The 25,124-nt window shown below is 37.9% G+C and overlaps 1 protein-coding gene across 1 annotated transcript in view; it reads right to left on the bottom strand.

Annotated features, from left to right (window-relative positions):
• LOC103595339 (ras GTPase-activating-like protein IQGAP2) overlaps window positions 1-25,124 on the bottom strand; it is a gene marked incomplete at its 3' end in the record, with an annotated part of 150,237 nt that overhangs the window by 13,682 nt on the left and 111,431 nt on the right. Inside the window, exons 6-13 of the mRNA XM_008578724.1 lie at window positions 21,813-21,880; window positions 21,370-21,483; window positions 20,775-20,953; window positions 18,596-18,683; window positions 15,165-15,328; window positions 12,277-12,437; window positions 6,747-6,871; window positions 169-332 (exon numbers count right to left, since the gene is read on the bottom strand). Of these exons, the coding sequence (XP_008576946.1) occupies window positions 169-332; window positions 6,747-6,871; window positions 12,277-12,437; window positions 15,165-15,328; window positions 18,596-18,683; window positions 20,775-20,953; window positions 21,370-21,483; window positions 21,813-21,880 (1,063 nt within the window). The remainder of the gene's footprint in view (window positions 1-168; window positions 333-6,746; window positions 6,872-12,276; window positions 12,438-15,164; window positions 15,329-18,595; window positions 18,684-20,774; window positions 20,954-21,369; window positions 21,484-21,812; window positions 21,881-25,124) is intronic.

The raw sequence follows: 25,124 nt of genomic DNA, 5'->3' as shown, positions 1-25,124 counted from the left end.
TGGAACAGTGAGAGAAGGCCATTTTCCTCCCCCCTGGGATGTGGGAACAGGAGGCTTGGGTTTGAGTTCTCACTATCCTACTTGCTGGCTGTACAAAATCTTCCTTCCTACCCTCCCCCCCATAACCCAGCCTGTAAATTTAAGGGAAACAAACATACTAAAACTTACCCTGAATTTCTGTGATTTAGCATGGTGTAAAACATCTTGGTAGTGCTGGGCATAGTCTGGGTCCACACCTCTAATCTTAGCATTAGGTAACAGCAAGGTATCTAAAGTCTTCAAAGGATTCCCTTCATCAATAGCTTCATTGATGAACCCTAAAGCTAGAATTCCTAGAAAATGAAGAAAAGTTTTTCTTTTAAGTCACAGTAAATTGTAAGTTCTCTAGTATCACCTATTGCAAAGAGCCAATAAATTTAGCAAGACTTAAGGATACCAGAACAGTGTACAAAAATCAATTATCTTCCTATATACTTATAATGCACAATCTGAAAATGAAATTAAGAAAAAATTCATAATAGAGTCCAATTACAAACACATTCTAATTACAAAAGAAACATTTAGTAATAATTTAACAAAAGAAGTGCAAGATGTGTACACTGAGAGCTGTGAAACAACATTGAAAAAATTAAAGGCAACCTAAATAAATGGAAAGACATCCCCTGTCATGGACTGAAAGATTTAATGTTGTTAAGATTGAAATATTCCTCAATTTGTTCTACAGATTTAATGCAAACCCTATCAAAATCCCAGCTGCCTTTTTAAAAATAGAAATCGACAAGCTGATTCTAAAATTCATATGGAAATGCAAGAAGCCAAAAATAACCAATGCAATCTTGAAAAAAAGAACAAAGTTGGAAGACTTCCCAATTTCAAAACTTACTAAAAAGCTACAGTGATCAATACTCCATGGTATTAGCATAAGGATAATCAATGAGGTAGAATTGAGAGTCTAGAAATAAATCTTTACATTTACAATTAATTAATTTTTGACAATGGTGCCAAGATAATTCAATGGGTAAAAAAGTTTTTATAACAAATGATGCCAGGACAACTGGACATCCACATGCATACGAATGAAGTTAAACTCCTATATCATACCATACACAAAAATTAACTCAAAATGGATCATAAACCTAATGTAAAAGCTAAAACCATAAATCTCTTAGGAGAAAACAGGAACGTAAATCTTTGTGACCTTGGGTTAGGCAATCATTTTTAGCTATGAAGCCAAATGCACAAACAAGAAAAAAAAAAGATAAATGAGACTGTGTCAAAATTAAATCTTTTATGCTTCAAAGGACACCATCAAAGAAAGTGAAAAGACAATCTAAAGAATGGGAGAAAATATTTGCAAGTCCTATATGTGATAAAAAGACATACTAAATATATAAAGAACTGTTATAACTCAACAAGGAAAAGACAAATAACTCAATTTAAAATGGGCAAAGAACACGAATAGGCATTTCTTTAAAGAAGATATACAAACAGCCAATAAGCATAAGAAAATATGCTCAATGTCATTAGTCATTAGGGAAACACAAATCCAAATCACAATCCTATATCACTTTGCAGCTACTAGGATGCTATAATAAAAAAAAAAAGAGAGAGAATGTAGAGAAATTAGAACCCTCACACATTGCTGATGGGAATGGAAAATGTTATAGTCACCTTGGAAAACAGTTTGGCAGTTCCTTAAAACATTAAACACAGAATTATGTTTAATAATTTAAACCAATTATGTTGATCCAGCAATTCTACTCATGTTCAACTGATTAATGGATAAACGAAATGTATACCCATGGAATGGAATACTCTATGAAGTGTATTGATACATGACAAAACAAGCATGAAATTTGAAAACATTATACTAAGTGAAAAAAGCCACACACAAAAGGCCACATATTGTAAAATTCCATTTATACACAATGACCAGAATAAGCAAATCCCTAGAAACAAAGTAGATTAGTGTTTGCCAGGGAGGAATGGGGGAAGGGCGTGGCTACCAATGGGTATGGGGGGTTTTTTTTCACACAAAAGGCCACATATTGTAAAATTCCATTTATACACAATGACCAGAATAAGCAAATCCATAGAAACAAAGTAGATTAGTGTTTGCCAGGGAGGAATGGGGGAAGGGCGTGGCTACCAATGGGTATGGGGGGTTTTTTTAAGAGAGATGAAAATGCTCCTAAATTTAGCTAGTTGTGATGCTTGCACAACTTTTTGAATATATAAAAATCTCTAAAAGGTACACTTTAAAACAGTGAATTTTATGGCATGTGAATTGTATCTTAATAAAGCTATTATGAAAAGGGGCATAACTGCAGATAAGCAGCAGTAGGGGTGCTAATTTCCAGTGTAACTCTCATTTAGATGTTAGATAGTAATGCCAAGATATTAGGTGACAGAACCACAGAATACCAGAGCTGACAGAATTTAATGCAGAGATGTAAAGAAAATAAAACTTAGTAGAGAAGTTTGAATATAAATTCTACTCTTTCGATAACTATTTTACCACTCTGTAAAAGATGCCATAACAGAGATAGTTCAAAATTAAGCAATTCCCTACAATATTAATGAACAGTTGAGTGAATTTCCAGGTCAGTTGTAGTTCAGTGCTGTCTAATACAACTTTCTGTGATGATGGAAATCTGTGCGGTCCAATATAGTAGCCATTAGCCACATGTAATTGTTTAGCACTTAAAATGTAGCTAGTATAACTGAAGAACTAAATTTTAAATTTTATTTAATTTTAATTAATTTGGATTTAAATAGCCACATGTGGCTGGGAAGTTTAGGTAGGCTCCTTAGAAATAAGCGTAGTCATGTATGTTTTGGCACACCTTTAAGGTTCAAATATGGATAACTAATTTCACATATTGTTTATATAATATCAGGTGGTAAAATAATATCTGGAGTCCTAATTTATGAATGTGCCAAAGAACGAATAAGCATATCCTCTAGTTTAATTTTTATCATCTTAAAAAGCATCTTAGAATATAGACTTATAAGGTAAAGAAACTAAACATCAATAAGCAACAAGCTTAGAATATAAGCATTTTAAAGGCCCAACTTATTTCTCATTTTGTCAGTTGGTTTTCATCAAAAATAGTCGCTTTAGAAATGAGATATGCCATGGAATAGAATCAGCACTTTTAATTTTTAAAAAGTATCTTCAACTTGACATTCAAATTAAAGTAAAATATTTCCTGAATAAATGATCCCATAACCACCACCTTGCTAAGAATGAAAAGATTTACCTGTAAGAAGAAAGGGACAATCTAAAACTCTAAGAAGTTATTCCAGATTCTAATACTTAAATATATTTTTTAAAAAAGCAAAATGTTTCTCTAACATGCAAGTTACATTATCTCAAAACAATGGGAGAACTCTGAAAAGTCTAAGTCCAATCCATATACAAGGTACTGTCATTTCACCCTGTAGTATTTATCAACTGGAAGAGCACGGGCTACTTCATGTCTTTCTCCCCACCTGGCTTTGGTAGGCTGTTCTAAATACCTTTAAACACCCCATCCAAAAACAGTCTTAACAGAACCAAGAGAACGTGTATTCCTTGTCATTTCACCCTGTAGTATTTATCAACTGGAAGAGCACGGGCTACTTCATGTCTTTCTCCCGACCTGGCTTTGGTAGGCTGTTCTAAATACCTTTAAACACCCCATCCAAAAACAGTCTTAACAGAACCAAGAGAACGTGTATTCCTTATGGCCAATCACCTGGGAATGAGCTCATTCCAGCTGACTTGATTGAAATCACCTGCTTAAGTTTTTGTTTGATGTGTTTCTAAGAACACAAGGTGCTGAGGTCATAGTAAATGACCTCATAGGAGCTGAAAGACCTACCCAGAAGCCCCCTGGGCACATCTGCATCACTTCCTCTGTTTATAACTAAGCGGGAAATCCCATTTGAACAAAGACTGCTGAGCCTCAGCCCATGCTCCACTTCTTTAAATCAACACGTGACACTATAACATTCTAGTCCACTGAGGGAGTGGGCATTTTCTTAGAATTCATGTATTTGAGACAGCACATGAGGTACGGAAGAGAATGGAACCTACCAAATTTAAAAAGCAAAACCTCAAATGAACAAAACTTCCTTGTCTAGGCCACATGGTTAAAATAATGCTCCTCTGTGGCTCTACTTGGAAAAGTAAACTTTCCAGTAAGAAATCAACCAAGCATCCAAGTCTGAGGAAATGCATTTAGCAGCTTGTCCATTCAATCCACGTTCCACATTTATCATTTTCGGTTAGCTGCATACCTTACCCAAATCCCAACTCAGACACAGGATTAGACCTTGGAGCTTGTGGCAGGGGTGGACTGAGGAGGCAAAGGTCATGCACTTTCAAAATGTCCATGAAAAATTCTCAGCTCTTTCAGATAATCTAATTACTCTATTGTGCAATTCTTGGCTATTTATGATGGTGCATTTTTTAAAATTCAGCATTTTAAACAATTACCTAAACATAATATCAAACTTAACACTTCAGGAACTTTAAACAAAAATATTTCATTTTGACAAAAAAAAAAAAAAAAAGTCAATCCAAAACACAGATAAATTAAATGCTGTGTATTAAATTTCCCAAATTCTAGAAAGGAAATAATACTCCAAAATAGCTTCCCTGGTTATGGCATATGCCCTTCATCACAAGATGCTTAAAAAAATGTTATAGTGGCCGTGTCATATGTCCTATGAAGAATAACTTAGTAGTGCAGTTATCTTGATAGATAAAAGCCAGAACAGTCAAAAAAGATTTTTGCTTAAAAATAATATCCACCTACAAAAGATCAAACATTACTTTTATTTTCTTGGTAAAGCAAAGGCTCTATTTGATAGTCTCAGACAAAAATGGCATTTTCTCCCTTTTAATCAGTGTCAAGACTATAATCGTTCAGCACTGAGAACTAACTAATGCATTTTTGTTTGTGTAAGCAGCACCTATGAAATAACCAAAGTAGACCTGGACTGTGGGTGTGGCCAAAAAGAATTGGGGGAAAAAATTAGAAGAAAAAAATGGGACACAATTTTTTGTGTGGTCTACCCTAACCCTACCCCTTGGGTGGCATTAGCCATAGCACCAAACCACTGCCATAGGAGACTCAGAGTATGGAGGTTGAGGCCGAGAAGGAAGGCAGGAGGGCAGAGGGCCGGGACTCAGCCCTGCAGCAGGACACGAAGAGCAGTAGGCTCCCCCACTCCCACCGCAATGATGTTGGACAGCTGTTCAAAGTGGTGCTTGACTAACATCTGGCAAGACCCACAAGCTCCCAAGCCAATGTGTCAGCAAAGAGCTAAGTGGGACGTGAGCAAGCCATCTGACTGCAGAGATTTCAAACGTCTCACTGGAAGGAAATGCAGAGAGGCAACAGAGAGCTTGTGTGGTCCCAAAAGAGGAAATTTAGATTTGTACACAACTTGAAAAGGACAAAATTACGAAACTGTCCAGGGATCAGTATAACAATGGTACATTCATAGTACATTATGTCCAGGCAGCACACCTGGATCCTGTTTTATAGCAGAGGCTTAAAGTGAGAAGACGCTTAAAAAATAAACCTAGCATCGACTTTTGGCACGGTGCTCACAGGAAATAGAAAAGAAAAAGAAAACTATGCAAATGCAATTAACTAGCAAAGTTGTATACTTATCCAAAGAGTGATTTTAGTATTCCAAAGTTAAATACAGCATTAGAAGACCTAACACACTACCAAGATGTACTAGAACAGAACATGGTAAACTTGTGAAAGAAGGATCTGCCTACTCTATCAGCAAGCTTAGAGCAAGTGAGTTAGAAAAGTCAAAGCTGGAGGGTGGGAAGGAGGTCAATGAGTCTAGCAATCCTAGCCCACTGTTGCTGACAAGTCAAAGAGCTTGGAAGCCAAAGAAGAAGATGTTGGTTTGTTTTTATGATGGAAAAAAAAGCTTGAAGCTTGACTTTGGTAATTCATGTTACAGAAAAGCAGAGAATTTACTGACTGCAGAAGTTACACAGCTCCTCATTCTTCATTTTATTTTTATAAGCAAGAAGCAAATGAAAAGCAAGCACATTGAAATGCAAGAGAGCATGGTCCAGGGCATATCTCCTTGGATGGCCCACTTTCCTCATAATTTCTAGAAACACAGCAAATCACCATGATTTGTGATCATAAAGCAAGAATTATATTATGTCCCAATTTCTCCATTCCTAAGTATGTCACATTTCAGAAAAATGACTGAATGAAAGGTCAAAATAAAACTGGGTGCTTAAAAAGCTGAGTTACCTAGAGTACTTGTCTCTGAAGTACAAATAACAAGAAAATATTAGGATTTCTATGTATGTTTTTTTAGTCTTTTTCTTTTTTTAAAGATGACCAGTAAGGGGATCTTAACCCTTGACGTGGTGTTGTCAGCACCACGCTCTCCCAAGTGAGCTAACTGGCCATCCCTATATAGGGATCTGAACCCTTGGCCTTGGTGTTATCTGCACGAAACTCTCCCAAGTGAGCCACAGGCCAGCTCTTAGTCATATTTTTAATGTATTTTTTTGCATGCTTTGTAATGTTTGTAACATGTTGTTACTGCAGTACAGGCATAAAATTTATATATATATAAATGCTTTTATATCAGGGGGCTGTGCTTTCACAGGGTTCCATGAGCAAAAAGTTGCAGTGCTAGTCTAGAAAATTAAGTTGTGCAGACCCCTTCTTCTCCCACTACACTGGAGAAGAAAAGTGTCCCATACTTACGGTCATTTTCTTCTTGAATCTGAATATTAACCATATCAATACAATTCTGAATTTCATTCCAGCTTAAGTTATCTTGCCCTTGGGATGAGGCTTCTAGTTTAATGGAGAGTAGTTCATTTGCATAGCTGTGGAAGAGAAAACAATCATGATGTCAATCAGAGACGTTTCATTCTTTGTTCCTCTCATGCATTTGACAAATGGCCAAAAGTAGATGTTATGAGGTTAGACAAAGAGAAAAAAGGCAAACACAATTATCTTGTGCAGCTCTGTCAACAAAAACACCAAGCTCATTTATACTAATGGGTTTTTTAAAGTATTTTTATGTGCAAATTGTGTTTAATGAAAGTTCCTCAAAATACAACCTTGTACCTAACTCTAGCAAAGCTAGAAGTTCTCAACTCTGAAATTACTTCCCCCCCGCCCCCAGTTATTCACTAATTTTCTTCCCCTTTGCATGTCTTGGTTCTGCTCAGTCTATAGATGATTGCTACGTGATAAAACTCAGTTACTGTGGCTCTCAATCTTTCCATCATCAAAGGTACTTTTTATTATTTTTCTCATTCCTTCCAAAATCCAAGCTTTGAAAGACCTTTTCTATGCAACCCTAATACATCTGGGCTGCCTTGAGGCCTAATATGTCCACTGAGGAATCAAATAAAATGCAAATGCGGCTTCAGAAGCCTTGCAGAGTAACCGAGACCTTCACCATGTGTTTTCTTGAAGAGGTGGTACATGAGTCGAACCAGAACATCCTAAAAGGCCTCTTCACCTGCCCATTTTTCCAAGGGCTCTATAGCAGCTACTCAAAAACTTCTGTGTCCCCTCACTGCCATGGAGTTCTTACACCTCATTTGTGACCCTTGACCTGCCTCTCTGTGCACAGCCCTCTGGAAAATAGTTTAGTCAAGTGCTCTGATTATTTCTTTAATCTGGGGAAATTTCAAGGAAAAACTTTTCCATCTTCATATATTATTAAGAAACTTTCATTTCTCAATGATCAATTTTCCCATTTATTTATTTTATTTTTTCTCATTTAAAAATTACTGAACCAATGTTACAACCGTAGGTTAACATACACTATTCCAGCCCAAAGTAATGAAACTCAATAGTCTAGTTTGCTTTTACATCTTTACACCAGGGAAAGAAAGAATAATGCTCTATGTACATATTGGATCAATATGCAGTTTGACTTCTGAATAGCCTATGGATTTGTTAACAGCAGAGGTTAAAAGAAGTGACATAATATTGAGTCGAAAATTGTTTCCCTGGTTGTGACAAATCTTCTGAAAGTTCTGCATGCGTCAAAGTGACACTGAAGTAACTTGAGAGGAAAACATCACTCAAAATAGAAGTGGTGGTTACAATTCACTGTCTGTAGCTGAATGAGGCCTCACCAAATGCAGGCTTGACACTGGCTAAATGTAATGGGTGAGATTTTTACCTTACCAAGAATTACAAATCTAAGGAAATACTTTGCTACACTAGTAATTTGTGATAAATAATACTGACCACAGTAACAATATGGACAAATAGCAACTTGCACTGGTTAGCAACCCTTATGGACGGGGACCATTCTAAAAGTGCAAAATCCACATGGGCGTTTCATATGCATACCATCTAAATGATGACCAACAGAAGTAAAATGAGAAAGCTTAAGGATAATCACAGAAAAAAACACAAACACGCATCACTTCTTTCGAAAAGAACAAAAAGTAGCCAAAGGGAAAAGATTTTACGAGTAACCCATAAGAACTCCACAGCCTTTTCCAAATGAGTATTAGTTGCCGGTACTGAAGTTATCAACTTCAGAAAACATTCCTCGTCTATCCAAGCAGGTCTATTTCCTTTCTTCTCCCTCTTTCTTTCAGAGCTCTCTTTACTTGATGCTATGGACAGACCAGTAAGGCTACCAGTCTAACAGACTGTGAAGCTCTGAGAAGATGAACAGTCCACTTTAGTTCAGCAGATGTTTATTAAGTCCTGACTACATGCAAAACAGGTGGCGGGCACCACAGGAATTCTAGGAGGAACAAGATGCCTTTACTACAAGAGCTTTCAGACCAGTGGGTAAGATGGCAAAAATTCAAAAGGGTGTAAAAGCAGAGCACAGGCAAAGGCCATAAAAGTAGAGAAAGTCCATAAGAGTAGATATAACGGGGTTCAAAGGAAGGAAGGAGATGTGCAGAGAGAATCCTTACTGGTGGAGAACCTTCCCTGGGACAGGCAGTGAACCAAGCACTTAATCCTCAAAAAGTTCTGCAAACACAGAGTAGGTTTGGTTTTTTGTTTGTTTGTTTGTTTTTGGTTTTTTTGCTTTATAGATGAAGAAAAAGGGCTAGCTAGGAAGGGTCAAATTCAGATAGTTTTGATTCCAGGGCTTTAAGCTCCTCTAACCACATCCTGCTAGTTCCCAGAAGAGATAACACTGGTTGGGGCGAGGGGAGGATGAAAATATTTCACAGAAGCATAATCTAAGGTAAGCAGGGCTTGGAAGCTCCAATACTGTCCTTAGCAGAGTTGGGTGAAGGTACCAAGTTACTGGTGGTGAGAGGAACATGCATAGGAGAGGACAGACCAGAAAGTACCTGGTATGGTCGGATCTAGCTTGGCTGAAGTGCAAAATACAGGTAGGGATGTAGCCGGAACTAAGGTTAGCAAACAGGTTTAGAATGAGGAGTCTGTCTTAATTCAGATGAGAACAGGGAACAATCAAACAGAGAATTTTGAACATCACTATATCTTAGAACATTTAATCTGGAAACAGTGTGCACAGAGCCAATGCTAACCCATACATGACTTTTGTGAGAATTAGACAAAGGAACATTTTTGGGCAAACACAGCCCCACAAGTAGATACCATGGTGAAAAGGTAGAGATTCTGCAAGAATTCATCAAGGTGGCCCTGCCCAGAACCCTTGTGCTATGAAGAACCTGTCGTCTAATAGACAGTGGCCCTGGACTGAGCAGTGTTCCTCAAAGTTGAAAATCTGCAAACCTGGGTTTCTGAGAACCCAGGTTAGAAAGCTGACATTGAGACTGAAATGCTGAGGCTGTGGAAGATCACTTGGGGTCAACATAACTGTCAATACAAGAACCAAAGTGGGTGCTGAAATCTCATGTCAGTACTGGGTCATCCAGGTGATCCAGAATGCACTTAAATCAAATTTTTTAAAAAACATCAAAACAAACACACCAATTCTTTAGATTTCTTACACAGAACACTTGAACTATGAATATGTATCCGTAGGTATAAATACGGTTCTCAAATGGAGTGGTACCACTTCCTTAAGTGGGGGAGGGGGTGGGCATTTTTGATAATCAATGTGTGTGACTGGGTGAGTCAGTGGGGGGGGCTACTTTCAGTTAGAGGGCAGTGGCTAGGGATGCTAAATATATGGGACAGTCTTGACAGTTCTCTCACCAAGATGCCCCATTAGTGCCTCTTTAGAGCGTAAGCTTCATAAGGGAGTGACCAGCTGTCTTCTACTTGAGCACTAAGAGAGTACAGCAAAGCCTGGTCGGGTAAGAAAGATTAACAAATGAGGAGAGAAAAGAGGTAGGATGACCGGTTTGGAGGTTATTACAGAAGCAAAGGTGAGAAGTCAAGTCTGAACGAGGGTGGTCACAGGGAAATGGAAACATTTTGCAGAGGTAGAACACACAGACTGGCCGCTGCCAGCGGCAGAAATGAGCAGGCTCTTCACAGCACAAGGGTGCTTGACAGAGGGCAGAAGAAAACACAGGTTGGGCTTACGGAGGTTTCTGAGCATGGAGGAGAGGATGGTGCCATTAATAGAAACAGTGGAGGTAGAAATAAATTACCCTGGAAACAGACTCTGAGGGGTTTCAGATGGCTGAGTTTAAGGAGAAGAGAGCATTAGTTTCTCCAAGAAAACTAAAACAAGGAACGTGCACTGTCCTTCCACTACTTCTTGACCATTCTCTGCACAGACAAGTGGTCAAACATCTAAGAAGTGTTTAAAACCTAAGAAGTCTCTGATTTTTCCTGTGCCACTGTATGTGACCCAAGAGAATCAGCCAACCTGTTAATTAGAGCAGTTCCGGACTCAATATCGGGAAAGCTGTTGTCAAGATCTGCGCAGACATCTCCCCCTGGTGGTCACAACAGAGGTAGGATGACCGGTTTGGAGGTTATTACAGAAGCAAAGGTGAGAAGTCAAGTCTGAACAAGGGTGGTCACAGGGAAATGGAAACATTTTGCAGAGGTAGAACACACAGACTGGCCGCTGCCACCGGCAGAAATGAGCAGGCTCTTCACAGCACAAGGGTGCTTGACAGAGGGCAGAAGAAAACACAGGTTGGGCTTAAGGAGGTTTCTGAGCATGGAGGAGAGGATGGTGCCATTAATAGAAACAGTGGAGGTAGAAATAAATTACCCTGGAAACAGACTCTGAGGGGTTTCAGATGGCTGAGTTTAAGGAGAAGAGAGCATTAGTTTCTCCAAGAAAACTAAAACAAGGAACGTGCACTGTCCTTCCACTACTTCTTGACCATTCTCTGCACAGACAAGTGGTCAAACATCTAAGAAGTGTTTAAAACCTAAGAAGTCTCTGATTTTTCCTGTGCCACTGTATGTGACCCAAGAGAATCAGCCAACCTATTAATTAGAGCAGTTCCGGACTCAATATCGGGAAAGCTGTTGTCAAGATCTGCGCAGACATCTCCCCCTGGTGGTCACAAGAATCCAGCGTTCGCTCATTTTAACTTGGGCTTTTGCCTTAACTGAATCTCCAGTTTGGCGCCTTATTCTGGCCCCCAATTTTCTCTCCAGATCTTCTGAAGTGTTTTATAATACTATCAATTGTACTATCTAGCCACATTTCAGGAACATGACATGAAAGATACTAAAATGAGGTTGTTACCCACTGCTACGGCCCACTGTGGTTTCAGGGTTCCTTTGGTCCTTATTCTGGCCCCCAATTTTCTCTCCAGATCTTCTGAAGTGTTTTATAATACTATCAATTATACTATCTAGCCACATTTTAGGAACATGACATGAAAGATACTAAAATGAGGTTGTTACCCACTGCTACGGCCCACTGTGGTTTCAGGGTTCCTTTGGCTTAACAATCAGAAGAGTAGGGTTTGGGGTCCAACTGCAACTTTGAGTCCATTATAACTCCAGATTCAGTTTCCTCATTGGTGAAATAAAAGAACTGGACTGGATGATTAAGTTGCTTCCAGCTTTTGTACATTCTGTCAGCTCCAAAAGAAGCCCAAGGGATGGTATGTTTTCAACAGTTCCTTTAATTTTAGCCTATCAAATAATCTTTGCCAACGACAGTCAGTCAACTGCCACAGGACGATCATTTTCAGATTCTTTTTGTTCTCTCAAAAGGAATACTGTAAAGAAGAACCCTAATTAGAAGGACTCAAAACAGAGCAGGCTAGCTTTCAAGAAACAGGAGCATGGTATATAGATTTTCTTACTAAGGGCCAAATTCTTAATTTGTGAGATCTGCCAAAAACGCATTTCCTCACTGAAAGGAGGTTTGGAAAATGTTCCTTACCGTTCCACATATGCCTCATCCAGATTGTTTAAGCCTATTGTGGGGCATCTGAGTTGATTCTGCACAGACACAAGATCGTTGCTTTCCAAGGCCTGATTTAGTAAAGCAACAGCAGACAACATTTCCACCGCAATCAAGAGCTCCTCATGGGCCAAGTAGTTCTGTTGGAAAACACAGGGCAATGTAAGTTCTCCAAACAACACATCTCATGTGTAAGATGGGGGTTGAGAATGCACATTTCAAAGAACAATGAAAAGTCAAAGATTTTGATGGCCCAGCAGACAGAGGGGTCACTGACCACCTGCATTCCATTGGCTTTGAAGGCCTGGTAAATGGCTCCTGGGTTTCTTAGATAATCATCTTGGGGACAGAGTCAGTTGTAACCAACAGTTATGATTCCACAAATACCTGCATTCCCAAAGCTGGTCCCTACTCGCAGCTCTTTGGCTGCTATGGGCTCAGTCTTACCATATAATCAAGCCAAGACTTAGACAAGGTTGTCACTGACAGAGTATGAAGCAAGATTTTAGCACGGCTAATGATTTCCAGTTTGAATTAAGGGTAAAGGAAAGGAGGGGAGAATTTTGCCTAAAAGTGATAACCAACAGAAAAATAAAGCAAGGTCTTTGAGCCAAGAATTCTGATTCTAATTTCAAAAAAATCTTAGTCTAAGTTACATTATTATAAATTGGGTAGAAATTTTAAAATGTACTACAAGGTCTAGATATTTGAAGAAATCCGAAGTAAGTATTTCCAGATTTATGTGATTTCAAGTCTGAATTCATCTTATTTAAAAAATACATCTTAGCTCCCAGAACACCTTTTTCCTTCAATATTTTCTTCCATTTAATCATTTTATACCATCTTAGCCCAACTTCAAAAGGGATGTTTCTTTCATCATATTGAAGGAACATATGGAGCATGAAAAAAAGTGACTAAAAAAAAAAGCGGATATATATCTTTACATTTAGAATATTATATATATTTAATATATATTAACAAAGCATAATTTTACTTTCTAAATCAAATGAGAAAAAAAAGTTATCATGCAGAGAATGTAAGTAAATTTTATCTAAATATCTTACATTAAATACAAGTTTAACACATAAGGAAGTCATAAAATTACAGGTAAAGAGCAGAATGGAATCATTTACCATTTACCCACACTGAACTGTCTACAAGTATCTAAAGTAGTATACAAACAAAAAAGGATAAGGAAAAACTAAGAAGAAAAGAGGCTGGATAACCACAGGTTGACTGTGACCATCTGGGAATGAATGACAGAGCTAGAGTGTCTGTTTCCTTGGGCTTCAAAGCTAGAAAAGTGGGAGAAAATATTAGTGAGAGAACCTAAGTGCAATCTAAAAAAATAAAATATTTCTACATAGAAAATACAGAAAGTCTTGATAAGTAAGAATAAGAAAACAACTCCTACCACTCAGGCTCTTTAGGGTATATTCCTTTTATTTATTTTTAACTCATGCATACATTTATAGAGATTTTGTTCTTTTTAACTGACTTCATTTTTTTACTACAAAAAAACAAGATACTATATATTTTAATCTCATTTTTTTCCACTGAGTATTAATGTGGAGATCTTTCCAATCATTAATCTTTACACTATCATTTTTACTAGTTGCACAGTATTTCTAGCACATGGAAGTATCATAAATTAAGCAATGTGTTTTTTGTTAAACATATCTTTTGTTTTCTATTTCCCAGTATTATAAACAGTGCTGTGAAACATCTGTGTGGCTAAAGCTTGTTGATTCATATCTTTTAGTCTCATTTTCTAGAATGCAATTGTCAGGATCATGGGCCTTTGATGCATGTTACTAAGATCACCGTCCAGAAAGGTTGTACAATCCACACTCTTATCGGCTATTTAGGAGATGCCTGCTGCCCCATACTGATATCCACACTGGATTAAATCTTTCTAATCTGTACCAATCAAATTGTTTAAAAGTTGTATTTTTGTTTTAATTTACATTTATTTTATTTATTTCTGATTAAATCTGAACTTCTTTATCATTTGCATATTCCTTGTTTTGTGAATTGTCTATTCATGCTCTTGGTCTCTCTCCTTTTTTAGTAAATGAGTTTTGATTCTGATTTTTAAGATCCAATAAACATCCTTTTATGTTTTCTTAGAAATTTAACTTTTAAACTATTTTTTAACATTTAACTTTCTTATTGGAAGTTTATTCTGATATATGACATGTGTAAGAGTTAATGTTTTCTTAAAAATGGTTAAACACTACACTTGTAAGGATTTCATTTGTTAAATAATCTTTTCCCCACCTTTTAAAAATATTAACTCACTCATATTTTCAATTCTTGGCTCTGCTTCCAAGAATTTAAAATATGAGACAGCTAGTATTTTCATTTCTGTTCTACTGTTTGGCTTACAGGAGTACTAGCAAACATGCTCTTACTTACTATAACCTTATATGAATATTACTATTTAATACTATAGCATATTAAGGAGCATAAATTTACAAAAATCAGAGCTATGGTGCTAATGTGCTTAGTTGCATATTTCTAGAAATGCAGATTCAAAGCTTATATTATACACTTAAAAAATACGTCAGTATAGTTAAATTAGCCAACGTTCTTAAAAAACCACACAAAGAGTAGGAACAACCTGTTTTTATGTGTATTTGTATAGACCACTGCCTGGATATCTTAACTATGTTGTTAGGGTCTTATGTAGTTTAAAAGCAGGAGTTAAAGAAGAAGCAAGCATTGGAATTGGTGTGGGTGGGCCAATGAGACTGGAGTTCAGTACAAGTTAAACTTTCCACCCCCATTCATCTTTCCTAAACAGCCTTCCTTACCGATTGGATTCAGTGTTAACCTTTCCATAAATGGAGTCTCCTCTGACTTACCATGGCATTCTGTTTCTGGAGGTTGGAAAGTTCGTTCTGATACATAGCAGCAGCAAAGGGATAAACAGCAGGCAGCTGGGCCTCTGGTTTCTTCAGAGCAAGCAGCGTATTCTCGGGGTCACCTTCCCGAAGGACAGCATTGATGTGGTCCACTGCAGCCAGCCCTGAGGGTGGGGGTTCACGTTCTTTCAGAATGTCTGCTTTTCCCACTGCTGCCTAACCCAACCAACCCTTCTTTCCAAGGATTTGAACCTAAGCAGTCACCTTCCATGAATTCTGACAAGCTGCAGGTGCAGGGTACGCAAAGCCTTGGAAATGTCAGCTAAGTAATTCAAGACAGTCCAATCCCTGGAGTTAGTCCCTAAAAGAACCTCAGCACTGATGGAACTTGAGTTATAAGAGTATTCTTCCCTACAAAATCATACCTTTTAGGAACAGCTCTGGTCCTACCTCTTGCATAAAGAATTAACATTGCTTGAGTCCTTAAGGATTTCATATCATGTGAATCCTCAGAGTTATTTAAAGCTGGGCCATATATTTCCGGCAGGCTTGTTCTCTAATGCTTCTTGTGCATAAGTACTGCCTCCCCAAGGAGACTTTAAGCTACATGAAGGCCAGAAGCCAGCTTTGCCCAATTGCGGTATCCTCCCAATGAATTCACACCATGGTCAACCCACAGCAGGCACTGGGATACATTGCTGTTTCCATCATCTGATCCAACCATCAGCTCTGTGATCTCTCCACCAGTTGTAATAAAGACCTGAATTTCAATGACTGAACTGAAGTGCTTGGAACAGCAGATTCAGCATGGTCTTCAGAGCACAGAAAGTGAGAGGCTGGCCAGATGGGAGGGTGAGTGATGAACTCTGCTACCAGGCAGGAGCAAACCAGAAAAAGCCTCCAGGGTTTTGCTCTATAACGAAGGCACCCGGGAGGCAGGAATAACACAAGTCCATAGATCTCTAGAGCTTTTCAGGGTTAGTCTGCTGCCTAGACTGCAGCTAAGATTATTCTATCCCTTTTTGACAAGATGACAATTTATCTTCTCTAAATACATTCATAAGGAGCTTCCCCAACATCATTCAACAGCAGGAAACATTTATGACTAATGGAATCCTTCAACTCGTTCCCCCAGAAAACTCACACTTAATTTAAAGGATGCTGAGAACCCAACCACTACTTTTCTATCCTTAGAATTATGCAACAAACTAAAGAATTCCAGAAAGGAAAGTGAGTGGTTGTTTGTTGTGTCTATTGTCCTGTTAAAGTTGTCCAAGACCTTTAAGCTGCATTCAGATTACTCTCGGGAGAATCTCGCTTCACCTTTGATAACTTTATGAGTTTGTACACCTGCGCATCCTTAAAACACTCATACTAAACTATTTCTTCTATTAAAAAATCAGGAAAGCTTAACCACTCTTTGACACACTGCATTTAACAAAATTTCCAGTACTGGTCTTAACAGAATACGTCATGCAATGAATGGAATGCATGTGCCAAACCCCAAAGTTAAATGATTGGAATTCAAACAAAGCCGAAGCCTCTGACAATAGATCCACTGACGTTACCACCAAAGCTGTCAGTCATGCCATTACTATGGCTGCTATGAGTGGAGACACCTTAGCATTTGAATATGATAACTCACATGACTGGGGAAAAGCTTGTTGAAGCAACTACGGTATACTTACAATTTTAATATGTATGACTGTCTCATTGTCAGGTCACCAACTAAAATATGCTATAGAGGGTTTTTTCCAAGACTACTTTTAGTTCTACTGGACTTAAATTTTCAGATGGGGAGAGTTCAAAAACTTCAGAATAATCATGCTCTATACATTTAAAGCCATCGAACATCACAATGCCCTTCATCAGTTTCAGCTGGTTATGCCATTAGTTCAAGTCGTCCAATGCCTTTTACTTAAAAATGGAAAAAAAAGTACAGCCAATTTGGCATTATGGCACTGAGCAAAGTATTAAAACATTTATATAATGGATTTAGTTAACATGAAAAACAAAACTGTTTTAGTGGTTATAAACATTTCAAAAATAAAAGATGGCAAAAGGCTATGGAACCATTTCCTCCCTAAGCTTATGGGCCTCAGATGTTTCACTGGCAATATTAATTTCTTCCTGTAATTCATTTCTGTCAAGCATAATGAAATCCTCAGCTTTCACATACAATAGAAAGAGAAACTTGAAATTGTACATCATGTATCATCATCGACATGTTCAAGATTTAATAAGAATAAAAGGACAGGGATATGTACCCCAAGATGTTAAGGTGTTGCCCTAAAAAAAAAAGAGTCATCCAAAAGCTCTCAGCAGTGTTGTGTGTGGGAGATAAATCCCAAACACACTCACATGTTATCTCCTATATTACCCTGGCTTCCTTGATTACTCTTTGAACCCTTAAGGATATATCTCTCCAGCAACTTACAGCAGACTTCTAAGTAATACCTGTAGGTGTGCATTTCTTTGAAGGTGTTAACAGAAATAAAGAACATTCCAAACTCATCTAGGAAGTTAAATAGGGGGCAATGTTTAGGACTATTGCAATTAGTGTACACTCCAAGTCTAAATCTGGCAGAAGATTCACATGTTTTATTAAATGGGCTAAATGGGCATTAGTATTTTGGGGTATACATGGGTTATTTAGATTGACAGAGGGGAAATAAATGTCAAATAGAATTCCTTACTATCTCTTCTGATGCACAGGTAAAAATAAATTATTCTAGAGGGGATAAAAGACATAAAAAGTTTGATGTATCTAAACATGCATATGTTTATTTTAATTAAGTTTTCTGTTCTTTATAGTCATACAACTGAACTAGGTACTAAGAAGAATTGCACTGTGTGACCTCACAGAGGCTCAGTGACATAGGACTCATATCTGCCATCATGCAATATCATCTGGATTGTCAATAGTCTCATTCACTTGCACTAAAGCTACACAAGCTGTAAGAAAACAATTCTCACAAACTGCAGAGTAATAATTGGGAAGTAATAAAAAGCAGAGGTGTCAATAATAACTTTTACAATTCCAATAGAATACCATCACATAATCATGGGCAAGGAAATATATCTTTAAGTCATAATTTTTTATTAAATAACCTTCAATATTAGCCCAATAAGGGACAGGTTCAAAATACAAAATGCACTGTACCTATGGTGAAACAGGAATGTAGAATCAAACTAGCTTCAGGACACTTTGAGATACTTTGCATGGACTGGAAGCAGGATCACTAAAAAGAGCTCAATGGGAAACTGTCAGACACTGCACCATAATTAAGAGCAACATTGACATTTAGGAGATTTTTCATTATGTAAGGCAGTTTTACAAGTATACAATTTGAGAGTTTTGTTGAGATGCTGGCAAAGAAAGTTTGTGTCTTATAGAAATACCCATTTTCTTCACACAATCCATTACTTACTGTTGATTTTATTGATATTGCCTTGGATTTCTGCTTGTGTCAGCAGTTCTTCATATGCATCTCTTTCTTCTTCTGCAATACAGCTATTCTGCAAAACAGAGTCTTCACTGATTACTGAGGTTAAATGTTTCTGAAGCTTGAAATGCAAACACAAAAATGCAAAGAATGATAAAAACCATTCACTAATTTTCATTTGAACTCAATACAAGCATTTGTGGAGTGCCTGGCCTGCACAAGGCATGAGGGTAAATATGCCCGGGAAGGATTACAAAGATGAACAACACACCCAGTGACTCTTTGAGAAGGCCTATTCTAATGTGAAAAACATTAGGTTGAATGACTCAGTACTCTCAGTTTTGGTAGATCAAAAACAGTTGAATACTGGCAATTTGATCCAATCTAATAAAATCAAGAACACAAATAATGAATATACATAGTAGAACAGAATAGAGTCTGTAGGAGAGGATAGCACTATAAACATTTTAAAAACAGGACTCAATACTCAGCTGGAAAGAAAGTTTTGAAAAGAGATAACAATCAAAGAGGGTATTGAGGAACAGAGTCATGTTAAAGGCCAGGATGAGGGAACAGAATGCAGACGGCATGATTTGCTCATGGAGGCGGAAAGCCTGGCGTATTGGGCTACAGGATGGAGTGTGTGTTCTGGGTTAGCCAAAAAGACGGGGAGGTCAGCTGGGTACTGTGGAAGCTTTCAAAGGCCAAGCTAAACACCTGTACTTAATTCAGTAGGCAACAGAGAATCAGGGGAGGCTTTTGGTGGGGTAACATCAGATACGTAGTTAAAGATCAATTTTGCAACCTGTAGCTCTGGGAGGGGTTGGCTTGGAGAATGACAGGAAGCAGGGAGACCTGTAAAAAGGTGCTACAAGACTCTGGCAACAAGGGCAGGCAGGAAAGGACTGAGGCAGAAGTGGCAAGACTAGAATGTGGGTAATAGATCCAAGCCTAGCAAGAAAAAGCAGAGAATTTGCAATGGACAGGGCACAGGGGGTGTAAGAAGAGTTCTGAGACAGGCAGCAGGCTTTCCAAGGGGCACTCCCCTGATGTGGTGGTGTGCAAGGCCCACGGGACACAAAGATGACAATATCTGGGGAAGCAGCAGAAGGGCTGATTTGAGAGGGGCTAGTGTAAAGCTAACAGCTGATTTCTTCAACAAATGGAGGAGCACAATGGAGGAAGAACAGAGAAGGGATTCAATGTCAGACCTTGAAGAGCCCTCAACATTCAGAGGGAGGAGGAAGAAGAGACACTAAGACACACAGTGGAGAATCATGGCAGCAATGCTGCACATAATAAGCTAGGGGAGCAGAGACGCTCAAGGCAGGTGGGGAACCGTGCTGGATGCTGGTGGAAGCCACCAGTTGAGAAAAGGCCAGAAGAAAAAGTGGTTTCTTTTAGTAACAGAGCTGAAACTGATATGGTAAGAGCTTAATGACAGAAAACATGGTGAGGCTGTCTTGCCAAGGAGGGAGCCTCAAATATGAAGGGTTAACTATTGGGAAAATACAAAGACAGTAGATTCAAAAATCTCCTCTCTAAACTTTACCACACTAAATTATTAATCTCTACTAATAAATATAAAGGTAACTTGGCTAATACAAGGTCTGCTGATGACACCTAACAAGGGATGATCTTTAGCTGCTACTTCTACATTCTCTAGGTAAGGAAGAAGTTTATGACATGACCTTCAATTGTTCCAACCTATAATGTTTATCATAAAAGGAAATATAATTGCCTTATATAGTGCATGGTCTTCTTTTACCCTTACATTTAATCCAAACCAATTGCCCAGAGACCACACAGCCAGCTGATTTTAAAATATCACTTTTTGACGTCTCCATCCAGCCCAGCAACCACTCAACCACTACCTGAAGCTCCTGGGCTCCTCAGCTGGGTTGCGGGGAGGCCGAGGGTATCAGCCACACCCCCTCCTGCACCCCCCAACCCCCTGCTGTCTGCAACCAGACCAGCAAAGGAGCTAGCTGTGGGCCAGCTCTGCCCCACCTCCCCACTGCTCCACAACATCTTAGAATGTAAAAAAATAATGGGTAGATAAATATATACATAAAATATCACTTTTAACATTAAGGCTTTTTCAAACTAGTAACTCATAACCATATTCATTACTATATTTATTACTCAGAATCTAATTAAGTACCTTCAGCCTTGCATTTTCCTCTTTTTTCTTTTTGGCTTCCCACAGTTCTTTCTGATATTCCTGTGCAAGGTTGTCATCCACTAGAGTTAAAACTGCATTTGGGTTTCTTAGCGTTATAATGGTCTGCTCTGCTATTCCTTTTTCGATAGCTTCATTAATGGCTATGACTGCAGCATGTACTGAAAAGTAAACAGAAGAAAGATTTTTGTCAGCAAAAGACAACACTGACAGTTGCACTGACATTGCATTTTAAGTAGTTTTATTTTCTTTGTTGGCTTCCAGCAAGTAGCCAAAAAAAAAAAAAAAGAGAGAGAGAGAGAAAGACCTCAGACATATCCTGGAGCACCTGACCACCTTTCCACATGCTTGTCTTTGGTCCTGATCTCAGCATCTGTTAAGTAATCCCTAATCATTTACTCAACTTGCACTGAATGGCTAACATGAACCAAACACTATGTCAACGTTTGGAAGTTCAAAAAACTTTTCAGGGCACTTAAAGCATCTCTAAATATTCTATTTCATGTAATTGAAATCAACCAATAAAGTATAGGTAAGTCTCCTGTCAATGGCAAGTTTGAATTTTAAATAGACTTACAGGCAGCTTCATCCACAGACAGTTCATTGGCCAGAATACCGCCTATTTTGCTGAAAGATGGCATCTGTATTCCATATTTCTCAAGTTCTTTTCTCATATTACTGATTTCCTCCTCTAGAAAAGAACAGCCAAAAAAAATCAAAGAAAGCCACACACAGAAATGGAGACAGGAATGAGTATACTCATATTAAGAAATGTCTTCATTAGGAAGATGGGGCCATTTCTAAACAAGAGCCTCAGGAAGACCCTGCCCGAATTTTTCATTTCAGACACAGGGAAAGGGAATCCTGTCAAGCACAAACAAGATAGACAAGTTTTCTCTTCTTGTCAATATAAAGGAAGAAAGGGAACCAATAATATCAAAATGGGAAAGAAAAAAAAAAGGGATTGGTATTTTTTTTAGTAACTAGATTGTAAAAACTTACAAAGATAAGGAGTAGTACCTGTGAAGTCCACTTTGCCCAACAAATCTTGGATCTGGGGTGCTATTCCTAGTTTAAACAGATATAAGCTGAAAGAAAAAAAATATATATCAGAAACTTTATTGTCATAAATCTTAAAGTTACACATTACATAAATTTAAGGGTTTTTTTTTCAGTTGAGAAGGACCTAAGAGATACCATGTCATCTATTCATTTTATACATAAGGAAACTGAGTCCCAAGGTAACACCATCCCTGGTGGGGCCAGGACTAGAATTCCAGTCTAAGTCCCAAAAGACTGGTGTTCTGAAGTGCACCGCACTCCCATACAGTCAGCCACCTCTCCATCATCCATTTGTAAGGAGAATAAGAAACAAAGCTAATACAAAACAGCAGGTAACAAATGCAAGAAACTTTTTTTTTTTTAATATTCCTTACATGAATCTCATTTTGTTGAAAGTACAGCTTGAGTTATATTTTGCTTTTCAATATTCCTCCAAGTACCACAGAACCATTGAGAAAGTATTTGTTTTATATTTTCTGAACCAATAAATAGAGTGGCAGGACTATTGGTGGATGGGGTGGTGTTAAAGACAAACTACAATGTACACATATTACTAAGTAGAAGATGGAGAATAAATTGGATATGTTTAAAAATAAATCCCTTAGGCGGTAATGATGGCATCCCTTTTACCTACCCATAACCTGACAAAAGGACTTGAGAGCTGACCTCTAAATTCTATCAAAGATATATGGTTATGTGCTTTTTCCATTTAACCACTGAACCATGGCTTCTGTTCCATATTTGTCCCAAGACTAATTCTAGCAACCAACTAAAAAATTCTGTATTCACTTTCTCAGTTTTGGTATGTTTATAACTATGAGACTTTAATTAGAAGTTAGAAATTATAACAGTATATATATGGGAAAATGAACTTAGAATGATTTTATGGCTTGAAATATTTCAAGATTATCACTTCAGATGTTGACATGGGATGGATCTCAGCAGTTTGTAAAACATACAATTTCATTAAAACACATTAAAGAAGTTCAAGATCAAGCCTTCCTAACGGTATTAAAATAAACTCTTAAAAGGTATGATTAGTCAATGTAAGTAGATTGCATTGAAATTGACTTTCTTTGACCGTAATTTCTGTTAAAAAAAAAAAAAACCAAACTATTTACAAAAGTAATACATGATTACAGTTAATAATTAGAGACTGATGGTTTAAAAAATTACATAGAAAATCACCACCCAGAGTTAAATACTAAATATGATAAATGTTTTTTCTGGACATAACTGTTCTATAAACTTACATATTATTCTAGAATATGAATGTATTGTAATTAAGCAACTGCTGAGCATTTAGATTGTCACTAAGTATTAACTATGGCAAATAATGCTTCACTGAACCTCCTTTTATATTTAGACACACACATCTTTGTGCATATTTATTTGTTGCAATAAGTCCCTAAAAACAAAATTGCTAGATTGGAAATGTATACAGACATTGAAAGCTTTCAAAATGTACATTGTCAAAATATGATTTTTTTTTTCCCTTTTTGTCTTTTTTCGTGACCAGCAACGGATCGCAACCCTCAGTGTCACGCTCGTACCAGACCGGGACGGCAACGGGATCGCAACCCTCGGTGTTGTGCCCGCACCTCGCTCAGCCAGTGAGCGGCCGGTCTGTATGTGGGATCCGAACCCTCGGCGGGAGCGCCGCCGCACTCCCAAGCGGCGTACTGCAGCAGTGCGCCACTGGGCCGGCCCTCAAAATATGATTTTAAAAAGAGATTACACTAATTTATTCTTTGTGAATAAAGGATTAAAAAAAAAGGCTTTTCCCTTCTGCACGAGAATTTGACCATTAATTAACTTTCTAGCTGTTTCCCTAAAACCTGATAAAGGTATACTGTCAACTGTGTTACTGTGCATCATTACTTAGGAGAAAAATAATCTGATTGATAGATTGCATCCTGACTAGAAGGAATCTTAATACTTAATAGGCACCATATATTTGGGCCTTCTTGAGATCACTGACTTTTATAACTGGTGTGTCCCTTGCAGGGATTTGGGAAGCTATGCAGTGGGGCTGTTACAATAGATATTGGCTCCTGGAGGCACGGTGCTTCTGAACGATGGAGGCCCAAACCCACCAATAAGAGTCCACCCCTTAGCACCCAAGCTGTCACCTGAGGTACCAAAAAGAACAGCTTCCAGATGGCTGTGTGGACAATCATGTGGATTGTTGTGACGGCTCCCCTGAAGAGCAAACCCCTGATGGTGTCCTGCCAGCATGCAGGGTTTCCTGGCTGGTTCTTTTCTCTTGAGCAACTGGTGCCAGATGTGGCTTACAGCAGTTGTGTGATGAATGGTGAGTTAAACCTAAGAACCCCCGAAAGGCATGTCACTCTACCCGCCTCTTACACCAATACATGTGAATACTATTTTCTTTGTCCTCTTATCACTACAGGATATTATCAGCGAAAACTTTACCAATCTTATAGCAACAAGGTATTATTTAAGCCTGCATTTCTTTTTACTAGTTGTGAGGGTAAACATATTTTCATACACATACTGACATTCATATTTCTTCCAGCAAATGCCTGTTAATGAATTTTTGAATTTTAAGGATTTTGGGGGGGAAAGAACTCACCTTTCTCTTATTTTTCCCACTTTTCCTTCATAACCATATTGAAGGACAAAGAATAAAAGGCATTTTTTATTAACCATAGAGTAATTTTAGTTTTAGTACTAAATTTCAACATATTCATATCTTATCAATGGGGGAAAAAGATATAAGACTCTGAACATTCTTCAATGTGAAATAGCCATTAGGTATTCATAATTCAAATCTAGATTGACAGGATACATTTCTTAGTTTAAATTCTAGGCCTCTAGAAATTATCAAGGATATAAAACTGTTTACACAGCCTCTGAAGACTTTACTACCAAAGGTTCATGCCAAACAAGTCATTATAATTAAAACTAGATCATTAAGATACCATGTTGACATTTTCAAAACCATAATATTTTATGAACCACTTCTCAACTCATTATTACATGGAAAAATATTCCAGTTAAAGGGAGCTCCTATCATGTGGAACAAAGGAAATGTCAACTTCTTTACTTGCTCCTTTCCAACTGTGAAATTAAACAGAATTTAGTAGGTACAGGAAAGCTGCAAAAGAATTCCGGGAGTGCGTAGAAATCAAGACACCATTTAAGAAAGAAACAAATTATTAAAAATGGATCATTGTATCACTTCAGTTTCTTTCACAGTACCTGATTTGCATTTTCCTTCTCTCTTTTTACAAACGAAATCAATAA

The sequence above is a fragment of the Galeopterus variegatus genome, unplaced genomic scaffold (genome assembly GCF_000696425.1).
Source record: "Galeopterus variegatus unplaced genomic scaffold, G_variegatus-3.0.2 Scaffold1749, whole genome shotgun sequence".
Taxonomy (NCBI): domain Eukaryota; kingdom Metazoa; phylum Chordata; class Mammalia; order Dermoptera; family Cynocephalidae; genus Galeopterus; species Galeopterus variegatus.
Note: the sequence above shows the minus strand (reverse complement) of the source record. Positions and strands in the feature narration are given on the sequence as shown.